At 34.4% G+C, this 17,391-nt stretch overlaps 2 protein-coding genes across 4 annotated transcripts in view; both read right to left on the bottom strand.

Moving 5' to 3' along the window:
* The window catches only part of LOC115712185 (glucan endo-1,3-beta-glucosidase 12), an 80,876-nt gene that overhangs the window by 28,594 nt on the left and 34,891 nt on the right, over positions 1-17,391 (bottom strand). The gene's annotated exons all lie outside the window — the stretch shown is intronic.
* Positions 5,743-11,249, bottom strand: LOC115714301 (BTB/POZ domain-containing protein NPY4). Of its 3 annotated transcripts, none has more exons than XM_061114428.1 (6): positions 11,121-11,249; positions 10,274-10,530; positions 9,106-9,840; positions 8,578-8,647; positions 6,917-8,089; positions 5,743-6,781 (listed from the first exon to the last, which is right to left on the bottom strand). In XM_061114428.1, the coding sequence occupies exons 3-6, from the start codon at positions 9,165-9,167 to the stop codon at positions 6,182-6,184; spliced, it is 1,905 nt and encodes a 634-aa protein (XP_060970411.1). In that variant the 5' UTR covers positions 9,168-9,840; positions 10,274-10,530; positions 11,121-11,249; the 3' UTR covers positions 5,743-6,181. The 3 variants fall into 3 exon arrangements, with proteins under 3 accessions (XP_060970411.1, XP_030498808.2, XP_060970410.1); XM_030642948.2 differs by having other exon boundaries at positions 10,443-10,530; XM_061114427.1 differs by lacking the exon at positions 11,121-11,249 and having other exon boundaries at positions 10,274-11,114.

Raw genomic sequence — 17,391 nt, 5'->3', positions numbered from 1 at the left:
GGGTTTTGTTCAAATACAAAACGCAGTCGTTTTGACTGTTCAGACTTTGAAAAGTCTTTGAACAGGGAAAGGTCTAAATTGACCTTAATATTGATTTGGTTTGTTTGTTGGTGTAGGGGGCAAGATAGTAAAATTCTATCTTAAAATTCCTACAATGGTATCAGAGCTTGGTTGAAGCTGTAAAGATCAACATTCAAACATATCAAGAAGGAGAAGAACTCAAGCAAGAAATCAAGAAACACAAACAAGAAATTCAAGAACTCAACAAAACCAATCTGAAATCTTTAACAAAGGATTTCTGGGACATTTTCTAATAAACATTATAACTGAATTGCCTATTATTATCTATTTTAATTGATTTTACTTAACTTCATTAATTATGAGCAATTTAAAGGTTGACATTGACAAATTTGATGGTTCTGGTGATTATAGGATTTGGAGGAGAAAGATTAAGTCACTCTTGGCTCAACAGAAATTATTGAGAGTACTTAATGACCCTATAGAATGGCCAGAAGGGACTACCAAGATTCAACAAGAAGAATACTTGGAAACTGCTACTGGTATCATGATATTTAACTTATCAGATGCCATTATCAGACTAATTGACAAGGAAGAAACTCCTGCCCAGATTTGGAAGAAATTGGAAGAACAGTTTCAACAGAAATCCCTAACCAACAAGATTTTCTTGAAGGAAAGGATTTTTGGGTTTAAAATGAGTTCATCCAAATCTCTTGATCAAAATTTGGATGAATTCTTAAGGATGCATATTGAACTTGCAAATTCTGGGGAAAATGAGGCACTAAGTGATGAAAACCAGGCCATTATTATTCTAAATTCATTACCTGAATCCTACAGAGAAGTCAAGACTGCTATTAAGTATGGAAGGACATCTATAACCCTAGAAGAGGTGATCTCTGCACTCAAATCTAAAGACTTAGAAATGAGGACAGAGAAAGGTGGACATTCTAATGGTGAAGTCAACCTGAGTAGGGTGCACTGTGTCCAAGAAAACCTTGGAATAACAGAGGTAGAAGTCAAGGCAGAGGTTCAAACAAACAGGGAGGTTTTCAAAGAGGCAGATCAAGTTCTAACCCTAGAAACTCTGATGAAACTAATGGCTGTTACAACTGTGGTAAACCTGGGCATTTCAAAAGAGACTGTTATTTCTTGAAAAGAAATAACAAACAAAAACCACATGGACAGGGAGACTCTAAATACTCAAACTCTAAACCTAAATCTGATATGCATGATGCTAATATTACTACTGGATATGAAAGTGGTGAAGTGTACCAAGTTGGACCATCCATCAAAGATGAATGGATCCTTGACTCTGGTTGCACTTTCCACATGACTAATAATAAAGCTTTTATGTTTGATTTCAGGAAAACAAATGGAGGCAGAGTTATACTTGGAAATAACCAGACCTGTGATATACAAGGCTGTGGATCTATAAGCTTTAAAATGCATGATGGAATGGTCAGAGCTCTAAGTGAAATTAGATATGTTCCTAACCTAGCTAGGAATCTAATTTCACTAAGTGTTCTAGATGACCAAGGCATAGTTAGCAAGATTGAATCTGGCCAAATGAAAATAAGCAAAGGAGCCCTAACTATCATGAAAGGACACAAAGATGGAGGCTTATACTACTTAAAAGGACAACCAGTTGTACCTTGCAATTACACTGCTCACAGCAACAATGATAACTCAAATGCAATGCTATGGCACAAGAGGCTAGGACACATAAGTGAGAAAGGACTGCAACTAATGAGTGAACAGAACTTACTAGGTAAAGACAAGGTATGCAAACTTGATTTTTGTGAGTGTTGTGTACTTGGAAAACATCATAGACTGAAATTTTCCACTGGCACACACAACACTAAGAAAATACTAGAGTATGTTCACTCTGATCTGTGGGGACCAGAGAAAACTAGTACTCATGGTGGCTGTGTCTATTTTTTATCTATTGTTGATGATTTTTCAAGGAAAGTTTGGATTTTTCTGTTAAAACATAAAAATGAGGCTTTTTCTAAGTTTACACAGTGGAAAACACTTGTGGAAAATTTAACAAATGAAAAATTAAAAACTCTAAGGACTGACAATGGATTAGAATTTTGTAATGATGAATTTAACAATTACTGTAAAGAACATGGCATACAGAGACACAGGACAGTTAGAATAACACCCCAACAGAATGGAGTTGCAGAGAGAATGAACAGAACCATTCTCAACAAAGTGAGATGCTTACTGTTGCAATCTGGACTATCACAAGGTTTCTGGGGAGAAGCAGCTTTAACAGCTGTGTACTTAATTAACAGGAGTCCATCCAGTGCAAATGGATTCAAAACTCCTGAGGAAAAATGGTCTGGTAAACCTCCTAACTTATCTAATCTCAGAGTGTTTGGTTGTGCAGCATATGCACACCAAAGTGTTGGGAAATTAGAACCTAGGGCTATGAAATGTGTTTTTCTGGGATATCCAGAAGGAGTTAAGGGATATAGACTTTGGGTTTGGGAACAAAAAGGGTTTAAAACTATTAATAGCAGGGATGTAATATTTAAAGAAGATATATTTCCATGTTTGCCTATTTCTTCTAACCCTAGTGCAGGTACAAAAGACACTGAAAATGCAGGTAACACTGCAAATGAAGAAACTGGATCTATTCAGGTGGAACAAACAGTGAACACACCTGAACAGAACTGTGAGATCAGGTTCAGGTGGAACCTGGGAACCAGGTTCAGGTGGAACCTGATGAAGACAACACTGACATTATTGATGAAGGCACTCAAGAAGACTTGGGGGATTATCAACTAGTCAGGGACAGGGGCAGAAGGGTACCAAGACCTAATCCTAAATATAGTTTTAATATTTGGGATGAAGACATTGCATATGCCTTTATGAGTGAACTGGAAATGGCCAATAATGAACCTCAATCATATGAAGAGGCCATTAAAGGACCAAATTCCAGGAAATGGAAAGGTGCAATGGATGAAGAGATGGAATCTCTTAAGAAGAACAGGACCTGGATTGTAGTGCCTAAACCTAAAGACAAGAGCATAGTGGACTGTAAATGGCTATTCAAGGAGAAAGAAGGCAGAACTAAGAATGAGCCTATAAGATACAAGGCCAGATTAGTGGCCAAAGGGTTTACACAGAAGGAGGGTATAGATTTTAATGAAGTATTTGCACCAGTTGCAAAATACAAGACTATAAGGATAATGCTAAGTCTAGCTACTCAATTCAACCTAGAAATTGACCAAATGGATGTTACTACTGCTTTCCTACATGGTGAACTAGAAGAGGAGATCTACATGAGACAACCTAAAGGATACATTGAAAAGGGGAAGGAAAACTATGTATGCAAGTTAGTTAAGTCACTGTATGGTTTAAAACAGTCTCCTAGGCAATGGAATAAAAGGTTTGATGGATTTATGCTAAAGCTGGGGTTTTCTAGGAGTTACTATGATCACTGTTTGTACTACAAAGGTACTGATATTAATAAAGTCATATATCTACTTCTGTATGTAGATGATATGCTTATAATCAGTAAAGAAAGGGCAAGAGTAAACACAATGAAGGGCCTACTCAATACTGAGTTTGAAATGAAAGACCTAGGGGAAGCTACTAAGATTTTGGGGATCTCTATTAAGAGAAACAGAGCAGAAGGAACACTTATTCTAAATCAGGAAGACTACATACACAAGATAATTGAGAAATTCTCAATGAAGGGATCTAAAATTGCTAGCCAACCTATAACTACACAGTTCACACTATCTAAGAAGCAATGCCCTGAGAGCAAAGCTGAGAAGGAGGAAATGAGTAAAATTCCTTATGCTAATGCTATTGGATCTGTTATGTACCTAATGGTAAGCACTAGACCTGACCTTGCTTATGCTATTAGTGTACTTAGCAGATTCATGACAAATCCTGGTAAGACACATTGGCTTGCCATGAAATGGTTACTAAGGTACCTAATTGGGACAACTAAATTGGGACTCAAGTACAGAAAGCAACAAGGAAGCACAGCAATAGAATGCTTCAGTGATGCAGACTATGCTGGAGATAGAGACAGTAGGAAATCTACATCAGCCTATATATTACTACTAGGGGGGAATTGTGTAAGTTGGAAAGTCCAATTACAACCTGTTGTGGCATTATCCACAACTGAATCAGAATACATTGCAACTACAGAGGCCATTAAAGAAAGCATATGGGTTAAAGGAGTCCTAGAAGAGCTAAGATTACTAGACACAAAACCAGTAATTTACTCTGATAGCCAGAGTTGTGTACACCTATGCAGAAACCCTATGTTCCATGACAGAACCAAGCACATAGAAATAAAGTACCACTTCATCAGAGATAAAGTGACACAGGGACACATAAACATTGACAAGGTGCCTACAGAAGAGAACCCTGCAGACATGGGAACTAAAGTGATCACCCTATCTAAGTTTAAACATTGTTTAAACTTAATAGGGTTGGATCAAGGATAAAGTGATCCTTTGGATCACAGAGCTATGACCCTCAGAAATGACTCGACCACTATAATATCAGCTCAGTGAAGGATTAGGTGGAAATTGTTAAAAATTAATCCTCCACTTAAACTGATATTTAGACCAGATACAACCAGATACAAAAGGACAGAAAAGGAAATCCCTAAGTTGGCCTTCGGCCTCTAATTCCCTAACTGAAATTAGTTAGAATGGATTAGGAAAATCCATACCTAACTAATATCAGTAACTAACAATATTAAACACATGCTGAAATTAAAATAAAACCCTAGATCTATAAATATACCTCAAGCAAAATAACCAGATAAGGTTGGTTGAGGGTGTTCTTCAAGATCCAGAAGTTTGAAGCTTGAAGAACCAGAGATGAAAGCTCGTACATGCAAGGAAAACAACAGAGGGTTAGATCAAGAGAGAGAGAGGGATTAAACACTGAATAAACACATAAACACTTGTATTAAACATAAGATTACCAGTCAAAATTACCTGTGACTTGGAATCTTCATTGTTGTATGTCTGAAACGTTTTGATAGTGGAATCGAGCTCTCAAATTTGAGGAGCAGCTCAAACGGAGACGTAGCCAACTCGTTGGTGAACTTCGGGAAAAATCTGGTGTTTTCTATCCCTAAATTAATTCTGTTTGTGTGTGTGGGTGTTTACAGATCAGATCATTGTAGATCTGATCTGAGTAGTGTGTTTGGGGCTTGATTTTTCTGGGAAGATTGAAACCTAGCTTCGAGTTTCTCAGAGAGAAACTCTCTGCTAGGGTTTCGAAGAGAAGACAAGAAAGAGAGAAAGTGGCTGAGAAGATTCTCGAGCCTTGGGTTTTGTTCAAATACAAAACGCAGTCGTTTTGACTGTTCAGACTTTGAAAAGTCTTTGAACAGGGAAAGGTCTAAATTGACCTTAATATTGATTTGGTTTGTTTGTTGGTGTAGGGGGCAAGATAGTAAAATTCTATCTTAAAATTCCTACAATCTGTATTATATTTTTGGATCATTTTCCATAATTTATCGTGAAAAATTGTTCAAAGTTAATTGGAAAATCTACGGAAATATTGAAAATTTAAACTAAGTTTTTGTAAAATTTAAATTTACAAAGAAGAAAAATTCTAATAATATATACACAGTGTGAACAGATGTATTCATAGAGAGAATTTAGAAAAAACTATGGTACCCTACGAGTGTTCTTAGATGTTTCAACTTTGACGGGAAAAGTTGGAAAATAAGAATTGATACGCACAAAAAGAAAATTGGCATTCCCTTTTTGATTATGATACAGCAAAACTGGCTCATTATCACAAAATCCATTCGAAAACTGAAAAAAAAGACCAATCTTTTTTTTTCTTTGGGGCATTACAAAGCTCAATTACAGGCTGGCCTTTTCTTATAAATATATATATATATCATATATATAAAGATACATTCTTCTGTTTCTTGGGCACTTCTTTCTCTAACAATAGACATAACCTTCTTTCTTACCCCCAAAATCAACTAAACTTGTCAGCACAATCTAAAATAATCCCCTAAAGTCAATTTGAATGAGATGATTTTACACTGGCTCATCTTTCTTCTTCAATGCCAGACTAGGCTCAGCAGCCCTTCTATTTGTCAAGGGTTAACACTTCAAAATATTCCCAACACACAAGTTGCCTTGCCCTCTAAGATAACCTATTATTATGATACTGAATGCCTCCCGCTTCTGGCAGAGGGAGTACTAGATTTAGTCTCCTCTGCATTTGTAGAACCTGGGCTCTCAGAAGTTTCTGAGCTACTGATATCGCCAGAGCCACTACGGTCTTTGCTTGACCAAAGTTTAGAGAAGAGTTTCTTTGACATGATCAAGCCTTTCTTATTTGATGCAGCTCTCTCTGCAACAATGATTTTGGTCCCATCACAACCACTCCTCTTACTTCCAATTTCACCATGATCCCCAGTTCCTAGCCTTAGAGTAGCAAGTTCCCCTTTTATGGCTTTGATATCCTCGGCCGTTGGCACAGTATCCCAGTCCTCTTCTGTGTTAGTGGTGGTTGACCTGGAGCTTCCATGGGATCCACTAGGAGGGAGTAAGGCTCGGATGGATCCTGGTAAGTCTGGCGTTCTGTTTCCGGCTGTTGTAGTGGCTCGAACCTGCTCAAAGAAAAGGACTTGAACAACGCTTCTAAGTGGCAGCCGCTCATTTTGTACTGCGTGCATGCAGGCCTCAGCTGATAACTTCCTGCAGTCCATCAATTTGCATATTCTCTTTCGCTCGCTCTTGCTGATCCCAGGGTGTTCCTGCATTCAAGGAATAAAACAACAATTACTCGACTTCTCGTGGCAAAGAAAAAGGGTAGGAGGTTTTCAATGGCCCGAGTACAACATTAATTGTAATGAAAGCTTGAGCCTAACAATATTCAGGAGCTAGCTAACCTTGAGAAACATGTCAATGGCACGATAGATTCCATCATGAGATGGTCTGGAGAAGCTGGAGACCATTTCAGCAAGACTTACAAACTTTGACAGAGGTAAGTTAGGATCGCGAGCAATTTCAGCAAGATAACCATCAATAAGTTTCGCTACTGAAACCTTGGAAGCTTCTGAGCTATATCTTGGGCTTCTAATCTCCAAAAACTCATTTTCTATAAGAGGATCAATCACAGCAGTATGATCACGAGTCGAAAAATCTTCAACCAGGCTTTGCACTATATCAACATCGTAAATGGTTGTCTCATCAGATGGTGATCGAATTAAAAGATCTGCCACTGTAGCCTCTTCAAGATGCTGGCTGATTCTTCTCATGATATCATGTCTTTCAGCTTCCCCACATTCTAATGAAATGGTTGCCCTTAATAACTTGAGCAAAAAACTGCAGGGGACACTGCCTTTCTCTGTGGGCAACAGCCTTATTATGGTCTCCACTGCTAATCGGCACTTCAAGACATCACCACCTTGAATCACACCCTTGCTAAAACCGGGAAGTCTTCTTAGAGCATAAGCATGTAATGCTTCTCCAATTATGTCATTAGATATCTTTCCTTTTGACTTAATTGTCGTTATGACCCGCTTGTACAAATCAAGTTGAAGCTCACAAAGATCTTCTACCCACCAGTCCCTTGGAACCGTCGGTTGTTTTCTAGCACCATTCCATAGAGGGTCATTCTCAGATGGGAGCTTCTTTCTGTTATAGGTATAAGACCACTCCACCCTGGAAGTTTCAATGCAGGCCTTTGAAGCAACAGAATCAAGACAATGGCTGATAACTTTAAGTTCCTCAGACCACGGGAAAAGAGACTTTGTAGTCTGAAGAACAATAATGGAGTCTTTCCAGCTTCTAAATATGCTGGAGTTGAGAAATACTTCAATCTTGTATATGAGATTTCCTTTCTCAACAGTTTCGTACATCTCAAGGTACTCTGCTGCACATCGAGCTGCAACCACATTATAGGCATTTAGTGTTACTGTCATACCATAGCAGAATTTTGTGCAGATTTCAAAAGCAGCAGGACCGCCCGGAATATCATGAATGTTAATCTCATCACTGTTTTCTTCATTTGTGTTTGAAACCAGTTTCTGCAAGCGGGGACTCTTCGACAACAGGGGAAACTACAGAAATCACAGGATATAAGAATACAGGAGAGCTCATTAATCAAATTACGTCACATACTATCCTAAAACTCTTTTCATTGATATCACAACACACAAACAAATTAAAGCAGGTTTTCTATGTATACTTCTAAGAGCATATATGATTTGGTAAAGTAATAGAGTAGTAATGGAAAAACAATTCAAAAATGGACCGTAGGATGTTGCTTTAAAATACAATTGTTTTAAAAACCCAAAACAATAGCTATCTTATCTTAAGTAGGTCCATTGAGAGATAATACTTGTGCACAGAATTGAATATATAAGAATAAACCAGTTCAGTTCTCATGCAAGTTTAAGAGTGAAGATTTCTAACTATTACATTAATCTGGACATTGTTTGCATAATTACATAAAAACATGGCTGTGAACCCAGTTATTGCAAAGATTAAATTAAAAGGCCTACACTTTATAGTGAGCTTATTTCTCAAAACCAAATGGGTTTCATACCTTGTGTAGATAGAACTTAACACTTCCAACATTAATGACTATGTCAGTTGCCAGCTCTGTTGCCACATACCTGGATCCACAAAGTAGTTGGGTCATGTTAAAGACTAAGAATTAGAAAACTAAAAGTAAGCAACCTTGAGAAATGTAATTTAATGGAAAGGGAATCCTATGAGTAATCTTCAAGCCTCAAATAAATAAGATATTACACTACACAATTTAGTTGGACCCCACCATTCCATTTTGTAAATGTGTTGGATGAAATGTCAATAGATACAATCATAGTTCTTCAAATTAGAAATAAAACAAATACAAAGATTAAATCAATTTATCTTTTTTTTTCTTGTAAAGCTACAAGACTTGAACAATCAAGAGAGAATTAATATGTCAACAGTCCAATTTTTTTTTTTACTATACTTATTTTCAAAACAAAGGCAAAAATGAGTTTAGTATCGCAACCCAGAAATTACATATTTTTCTAGAAGAAGCAAAAAAAAAAAAGGGAAAAACATTTCAAGAAGGATCACATACCTAATATTGTCTCCATCAGTCTGAAAAGAATCAGGCTTAGATCCAAGTTTCATAAACTTCATTTTTGGCAAGGAAAAGATCTGATTCTCTGACTTCCTAAAGAGGTTGAATATCAACTTCTAAAGAGCCTCAAACAGTTTATAAGTTAACCACAACACCAACTAAAATTAATGCAAGAAGACTCTCAAAGGAGGTATTGAAGGGTTGAATAGTTCTGGAGATTAAGATAGAAATAAAAATGGATCCTAAAAACTCTGTATCTGTATTTGTTTCTCTTAGTATGACCGAATCTTTCCCACAGACCAAGGAAAGAGAGAAAATGGTATAAGGATTTTTTTAATGAAATCTTCACTTGAAAGAGAAGAGACCAAAATAAGAGGATGCTTCCCCAGCTGGTAACACAGCCCAAGGAGTCCGGGCAAGAGAGATCAGCTTAGCTTAGGAGACACTGCCAAGTGCCAAATGACTAACCAAAGAGACTTGTATTTGTATATAAAACTCAATATCAGAGACACCCCCACTTGCTCAAACTGACACAACCGACCCTTTACTAATTGTTTATAGTAGAGTTACTTTTGCTTGGTTTTGCCAACGAAATCAAACACCAAAACAAGGACCTTTTCCCCTTCACAAAGTTTCACAGCCCAAAACCCACATAACCCTCATTCCTTTAATGCTATAATCTCTTTTTATACCTGGCTGGCTATCCTGTCTCAGTGTGCAAGCCAAAACACCCTGCATTAGAAGACAGCATATCTCGGTATTAGCTGAGATTATGAACAAATCTCTAGACAAAAAGCATCCATATTGGGTGGATTTCCATAAGGAAGGTTATGCAAACAAACATAATACCAAGTACCCAAAAGAATTTTGTTTTCACTTAACAAACTCAGAATGTAAAACAAGAGATTAATGGAGAAACTAAATTCTGCATTCTGTCCAACATATACTTTCAAGAGTTAAAACTCAGCTAAATGAGCATTAAACACATCCTCAGCTTGAAAACAAAACCCGAAAACATCTCTTTTGTGTCGTATTATTGAAACAGATGTAATAAATCTAACGTAACAAAAACATCAGTGAAAATTGCTTCATCTTTCACAATAGAAGAAAGGCTACACATTTACACAAGCAAAAATAGTAATAATAATAATAATTAAAATCCCACCTCAGAAATGGTGCAAAAGAAGAGAAATGAGTTGATTTTTACAAACAAATCGGTGGCATGAAATGTCAAAAGGACAAGGGATTAACAAAATATGAACAGGGCCTAAACAAAAACAGTTGAACTCAGAGAAAAAGGAGGAGTAGTAGAAGAAGAAGAGTACAGAGCCCACCTAAGAAATATGAAGGTGGCAATAATGGTGATCTGACATGAGAGTTCTTCTCCAATATCAGTTGTGTCAAGTACCAAGAATCTAACATCTGGGGAGCACGACAAACAAACACAATGTTCACTGCACGAACACTAAATCCTCAGAGAAACCCCACAAGAGCAGAAGCAAAGACTGAAAAATGAAAAGAAGAACAAAATACACCCCATTCAAAAAGATGAGCTGTTTCTCATCTTTGACAGCCACCACCACACCTACAACTCAACGCAAAAAGCCAAGCTCTTAAGACTGTTCCCACTCTCTCATTCTCTCTTTCTCTCTCTCTACCCCTGACCCTTTGAATCAGCACCAACGCCCCCACCATCACCAACACCAACTTTTTCTATATATCCTCATAATTTCCCTCAAAACACAAATCCCATAAATTAATTTTAATTTTAATTTGTACCCTTAATATTGTTTTTCTTTTTAATTACAAAGAAAAGGTTCTCTTTTGGTGGTAGTTAAAGCTCTTACGCAGAAAGTAAAGGCAACCCAGTTGAGAACAAAGACCTGTCTCTCTCTTTCTCTCTTTATATAATGTAAAAGCACGCCAATCTGACAAACCCAACTTTGCTGCTCCCTTATAGAAATACAGAGTGAGTTCAAAGGTTATGGTTTTAAGAGAGAGAGAGAGCTTACCAGTTACCACCCAGCCCCCTCTTTCTACCAGATAACGACTCATCCATGATCCATCCCCTTCAACTCGTACTTCCATAATAATGCTTTCTTTTCTTTTATTAAATTATCCTTTTCCACTGTTTTATATTTTTTTCATAAATATTAATTAAATAAATTCTTCTTTAAAAAAAAACAATAATAAATTTTCTTATATTTATTTATGGTGATCAAATGGGCAATATATCGTGGCATTGAGGGGTGAACTTGGCCCCTCTTTCTCTCTCCTCTTGATTGAATGTGTCCCATCACATCACATGGCTTTTGCTAATCTGTTTGGACATTTTCTCGTAAAACAAACAGGTTAATCACAATTTTAAATTGATAATATGAAAAGGTACTGAAACACTTTATTATTATTTTATTTTATTTTGATTTTTTATTTTGAAAATTTTTATTGAATTTTAAAAGAATAATTACAGTAAAAGTTTTTAAAAAATTTATTTTGTGTAGATAAATTTTTAATTTTAAAAATAGTAATAATAATCTCTAAGTTTAAAATTTTTATAAGTCTATTTTAATAGATTGATTAGTTGCTAAGAAACAAAAAATATCACGTTTTGACATAAATAAAAGTCTTCTTTTACTTAATTTAATAGTTTCGTTCGTAGTTCTTAAAATTACTACGTGCTAAAATTTTATTGGTCAACATTATGAAAAAAATTATTTAAATAATAAAAAAATCATTAAAAATTTTAATAACTTTTTTTTTTAATTTTTTTTTATTTTATTAAAAATTAAAAAATTCTATATATAAAAAATAAAATTTTTACGATTTACCACCCATCTTTCTTAGCCGTGGAAGTTTACTACTGACCGGTACCATTAAGTAGTGTGGGTTGTAACTTTTTTCAAATCAAGCTGTATATGTGGTCTTTTATAATTTCTCAAACTACAATCGCACTGCGAGATCTTAAAACTGCAGAAACCACACCGCGAAAATACGGTGTGGTCCATTACGGTTTAAGCGGTTTACACTATCATCATTATTAAATATTATAATTAAAATTTAAATATCAATCTAATAAAATATTAACAATATAAAAAAAATCTTATTAAAGTTATAATATTGTCGACTGGAGAAATAACCAACTGACTCGGAGTTAAATAATTAATGGTTAATCACAAATAAGAAGTCAAGAATAATAAATAAATAAAAAGAATGATTTATATAGGTTTGATCCTCTTGTATATGGGTAATGACATACTCTCCTTTTAGTTGTATAGATTATGAGATTATACCGAGCATACCAGTGAGGAAGACAAAGTGAATTCTAACTACGACTTTCAAAGTGTTTACAGAGAATATCTTTCAACAAAATGCTCTTAGATGTGTGGGTACGATTTCAGGTCTAGGTATTCCTCCCTTCTCCTTGTGAATTCATTCACTATTTATAGGGGAGAGGTTGTTACATTTGGCCTTGTAAAACGAGTCACTACAAGAAAAATAGGAAATTTCAACAGACCGATCTCGGCAGGCCCGCGTGTGTATGTCGAGCTTGGTCTCTGTCTCAACGGGCTATTAAAAAATTGCCATAATTGATCACAATAATATATTTTTTTGAAGAAAATTATAAATTTTGGACCCTATCTCGACAGGCCCAACTTAGACTGCCGAGATTGGGTACACGATTGGGTACAACCGTGTACCCAATCTCGGCGGTCCAAGTTGGGCCCGTCAAGATAGGCCCCAAGACTGACAAAAAAAAAACCATAATCAACTTTAACTTCTCAGTCGCACCTTATTTCCCTTTCTCTCATCTTCTCTCTCGCACCAGCAGGCAGCAGAGGTCTCATGAGCGATGGAGCCCTCCATCTCGTTCTTCTTTTCGTTTTTCACGTGCAGTGGCAACAAGCTCGACATCGTGAATGGTAGTGTGTGTGTGTATCGTATTCTTATTTTTCTTCTTCTTTTGTATTCTTTTTAGGCGGACGACGTACGCCGTTGTTGGGGAAGAAGCTTCTCTTGGGATGACCCCGAAGTTAGGGACGACGCTGAGCCTTGGACATCAGAGGTTAAAAAATATTGTCCTCATATAAATTATAGGTTAGTCTTCTCTTCATCTGAATGGTATAAAAGTTCTTTTTCTCTTTAGTTTTCTTATTTTGTATCTTTTTTTTCTAATTTTTTTTTCTTCTAAGATGGTCACTTTTCATATCAAAAGCAAGAACTTTCAATGTCATATTGTAAAGGCGTTTTTATTGATTTCATTTTTTAAATTGAGTTGTTTAGATTAATTTTTTTTTTATTTATGCATGATTAATAATAATTTATTCGTGTGTATATAGATATTTATCTTTGTTTCTATGTCAGTATAGTTGTTGGAATTTTCTTGATTGGAATGTTCATTCAATTCAAAGAAAAAACTTTGGTGAAAGATTTTTGTTATAATTATGTATTGATACTTCTCTAAAAAATTATTGTGGTTTAAAATTTGGGTTAAAGCATATATGTATAATATTGGCAGGAATAAGTTAATTTTAATTTCTGTAATTTTTTTAATAAAAAATGACCTATCATGGGGGGCCTAGCTCGCCGAGATTGCTCACCTATCTTGGCGGGCTTGGCGTGCCGAGATTGCTTACCTATCTCAGCGGGCCTAGCCCGTCGAGAATGATTCTTTTTCAATGTCGCCATTCAAATTCACGGTGGTTTGCGCCCGTTGAGATAAAACAATAACGGGGGCTGGGCCCACCGAGATAGGCCTATTTTTTTTGTAGTGAGTGAACAAAGAGTAAATATTCCTATAATTTGAGGTGCAGTTACGATCTGTTGAAGCTCCTTTATTCTCAAATAGATTTATTGGATCCGAGTTTGTAGGATTCAATTTGAGATATTTGTCAGACATTGTTGAAGAAGATATCAAGGCTCGCGTAGCCTTGTCCGGTACTCCCGACAATATTATTTCTGCCCGACATATTGATCACCCGACCAGGCCTCTCTTGAGACTTGTCTTCTCTCATGGAATCACTTTGGCAAAGTCTTACTCTTGCCATCTCAGACTGACAGGTTGGTGGCCCAGCCAAAAGCTTCATGGAAGGCCACCTGCAACTTATGGATGTCAGCCCCATACAGGACGGGGTTTTCTTGTCATGTTTAAGAACTGGTTAGATTATGCCACGTGTAAATGTCATGTCAGATGTGTAAATTTTAAGGTAATAAATATCATAACAATGTATACTAATCATCAAGTCAATATAATAAATTGTCTCTAAAAAATAATAATACACATATATTACATATATTTGTCTTTATATGAAAGAAAAAATAAAAATTATATTGTAAAGGTTAGTAACTTTGTAATATATAGTGCAGTGTAGGTTAAATCGCAATTATTGATCAAAACTGTAAACTGCACTGCACCGGACAGTTTGGCAAAAATGCAAACAACAAGTGCATGATAAAAGATTATAAACTGTATTTTTTATGCAGTATACGAGCGTGTAGCTTTTCCTTTTTTTTTTTTTTTTTAATTACTATGTAGCTTTTCCAATTTTTTTTTTTTTTTTGAGAAAAATTCACTAATATTATTAATCAACAGCAGTCATTAACAACAGAAGTGAAAATAGGTAAGGGAATTTCCCCAAACCAACAAACGTCTTGATCCAACGCTAAAGCATATTTCGCCAAACCATGAGCAGCATGGTTAGCGTTTCTCTTAACATGAGAGATAAATGCTTCAGGGAAAAAGGATAAAAGACAACGAACATCAGAGATCAAATCTGAAAAGCTAGATAAGTCTCTAGATGAAGAAGTTAAAGCCTGGTAAACTCTAAGGGCATCAGTTTCAATGTGGGAGATGCGAATTTGGTGTTGCAATGCCCAATTCAGGCTATGAAATAACGCCTTAGCTTCCATTTCATCCGATCGAAAATCACCTTGCGCAGGCATTGAAAGTGCAGCAAGAACTTCCCCATGATGATTACGAACAATGGCTCCAATCCCCAATTGTTTAGACACTGAGTTGACAGCAGCATCAACATTAATTTTTACACCCGAGCGTGGTGGAGGATGCCATGAAACATGATCATTTGGAGCAAAACTGCTTGAGGTGGCAGCTTGAGGATCCTGGACAATTCTGCAATATGTTGCAGCAGGCAGATCTTGTACACTACTGCTATGAACAGCAGCAGAAAAAGGGCCAGGTGATTTGGTAGCATGCTGATGAGGCTTGGCAGAGTGAACCCGAACCTTGTCTACATAGCCCTTTGCAAAAGTAGCAATATCTTTACCATTCTGAACAGAGCTACCATGGACAGCTTTGTTTCGACTTGTCCATATAGCCCACATTGTACAAATACTCATTCTTGTGTAAAATAATTAAATGTGCACCATATTTAGATTGTCCATTGATTTTTAACTTTATAGAAACTGAAATATATTGTTAGAACGATATCTACTAACTGTACTTTATTGCTTTTTCTTGTTTTATTCATTCATGTAGCACTAATTAAAAAACTACCGCATTATCATAAATTAGTGGTGATTTATTATTAGAAAATTAAATTGCGCAAGTTATAGTATGGTATGGTATTAATGTATTATTTTGATTAGTTTTCCTTTTACATAAATAGGAAATGAGAATGTGGGACAACATATGATTTCATATGGGAAATAAAATTGTCTAGTGATTAACTATGTATTCTTTTTCAAATTAAAAAAAAAAAAAAATCTATATATGTATGGTTTTACTTTATTTATAAATTAGGTATGTTTTTATTTTTAATTACTATTAATTTATTCATAGCTGAACTATTTATATATTCAAAACCAGAAGTGCATTCATCTAATTATTAAATAAAATATTCTTTATTTGTTTTGGCTTTTTATTATTGTATTAGCTTTGATTTGAACATTCAAACCAATAGTGAACTCTTTTTCACCCCTTCTAAAATCAATCAAGGATTGCATCGAAAACAGTTATTAATATTATGCTAAATTCTTCAATAAAAGCAGTCGTCCTAGAAGGAGCGTACGTTGTTGTGCAATATAGTATATATATATATATATATATGGAAGAGGTTTCAATGGTTACATTTTTATTGTAACTATCATGGTTATATTTTTTTTAAGCCATTGGATTACTATTAAATGGTTGTGATTAATTTGAAAATTAAATAAAAATAAATAATAAATAACTTGAAACCTGAAAGTAACCTAATCATTTATTTCCTTATAAAACTTTAATTAAGATTAATTATATTTTAAAATTAAATTAATTATAATTATTAATTAATTTTTTGTAATTTATTACTATATAAAGATCTTTTAGCAATTTATTTTTTTATACTTAAATTATTTAAAATTTTATAGCAAAACTTTTTATAATTTAAAATTATACACATATAATTTCATAATTTAAATTTTATTATTCTTGTAATCTTAATTTTAAATTATTACACTTAATTATTTAATTGAGGCCTCATACTTAGTTCATATAATTGTAACAAAATATTAAATATCATTTAAAAATAATTAATTATTTGAAAATTTATTATAAGAAGAGAATTTTAATTTGTGTCAAAAGAAGTTTAATTTTTGTAAAAAAATAAATTTTATTGTAAATATTATAATTAAATGGCTTAATTATTAAAATAATTCAAGTAAGGATTTAAATATAAATATTAATTGCTAAAAGAGATCTTGTTAAATATTTAATTAATTATTTAAGAAAATAGTTAATTATAATTAAATAATTCTAAAAAAAGAATGTCTATTTAATTAATTATTTTAATAAAATAGTTAATTATAATTAATTAAATCTAAAAAAGGAAAGTCTACCTATTAGTAACCTGCTATTACAGGTTAAAAAAAAATGTAACCATATGGTTACAATAAAAATGTAACCATTGAATAGTCACCCAAAGATAAAACTATAAAACTCGATTAATAGTAGGAAAATAATTTGCTTTGATTGAATATTAATGTTTTCTGTTTTCCCTTTCATTTTAGTAATTTGTAATATTGCAATAAGAACACTATCAATTTAATGAGAATTTTTACACCATTACCTTTTAATTTAATATATATAAAAATTGCATGAAAATGTGTTTATAGTATTATTTTTCTTCAGCAAATTAAAAGCTAAATTGTTATTGATAGAACTTTACTTTGGAGAGCAAATAAAATAAATCAGAATTGACTGATTTGATTCTGTTATTATTATTTATAGATAATATACTTTGATAATGCTATTTTTGTGTTGTTATTTTTATGAATTTTTTCATATGCTTT

The sequence above is a fragment of the Cannabis sativa genome, chromosome 4 (genome assembly GCF_029168945.1).
Source record: "Cannabis sativa cultivar Pink pepper isolate KNU-18-1 chromosome 4, ASM2916894v1, whole genome shotgun sequence".
Classification (NCBI taxonomy): domain Eukaryota; kingdom Viridiplantae; phylum Streptophyta; class Magnoliopsida; order Rosales; family Cannabaceae; genus Cannabis; species Cannabis sativa.
Note: the sequence above shows the minus strand (reverse complement) of the source record. Positions and strands in the feature narration are given on the sequence as shown.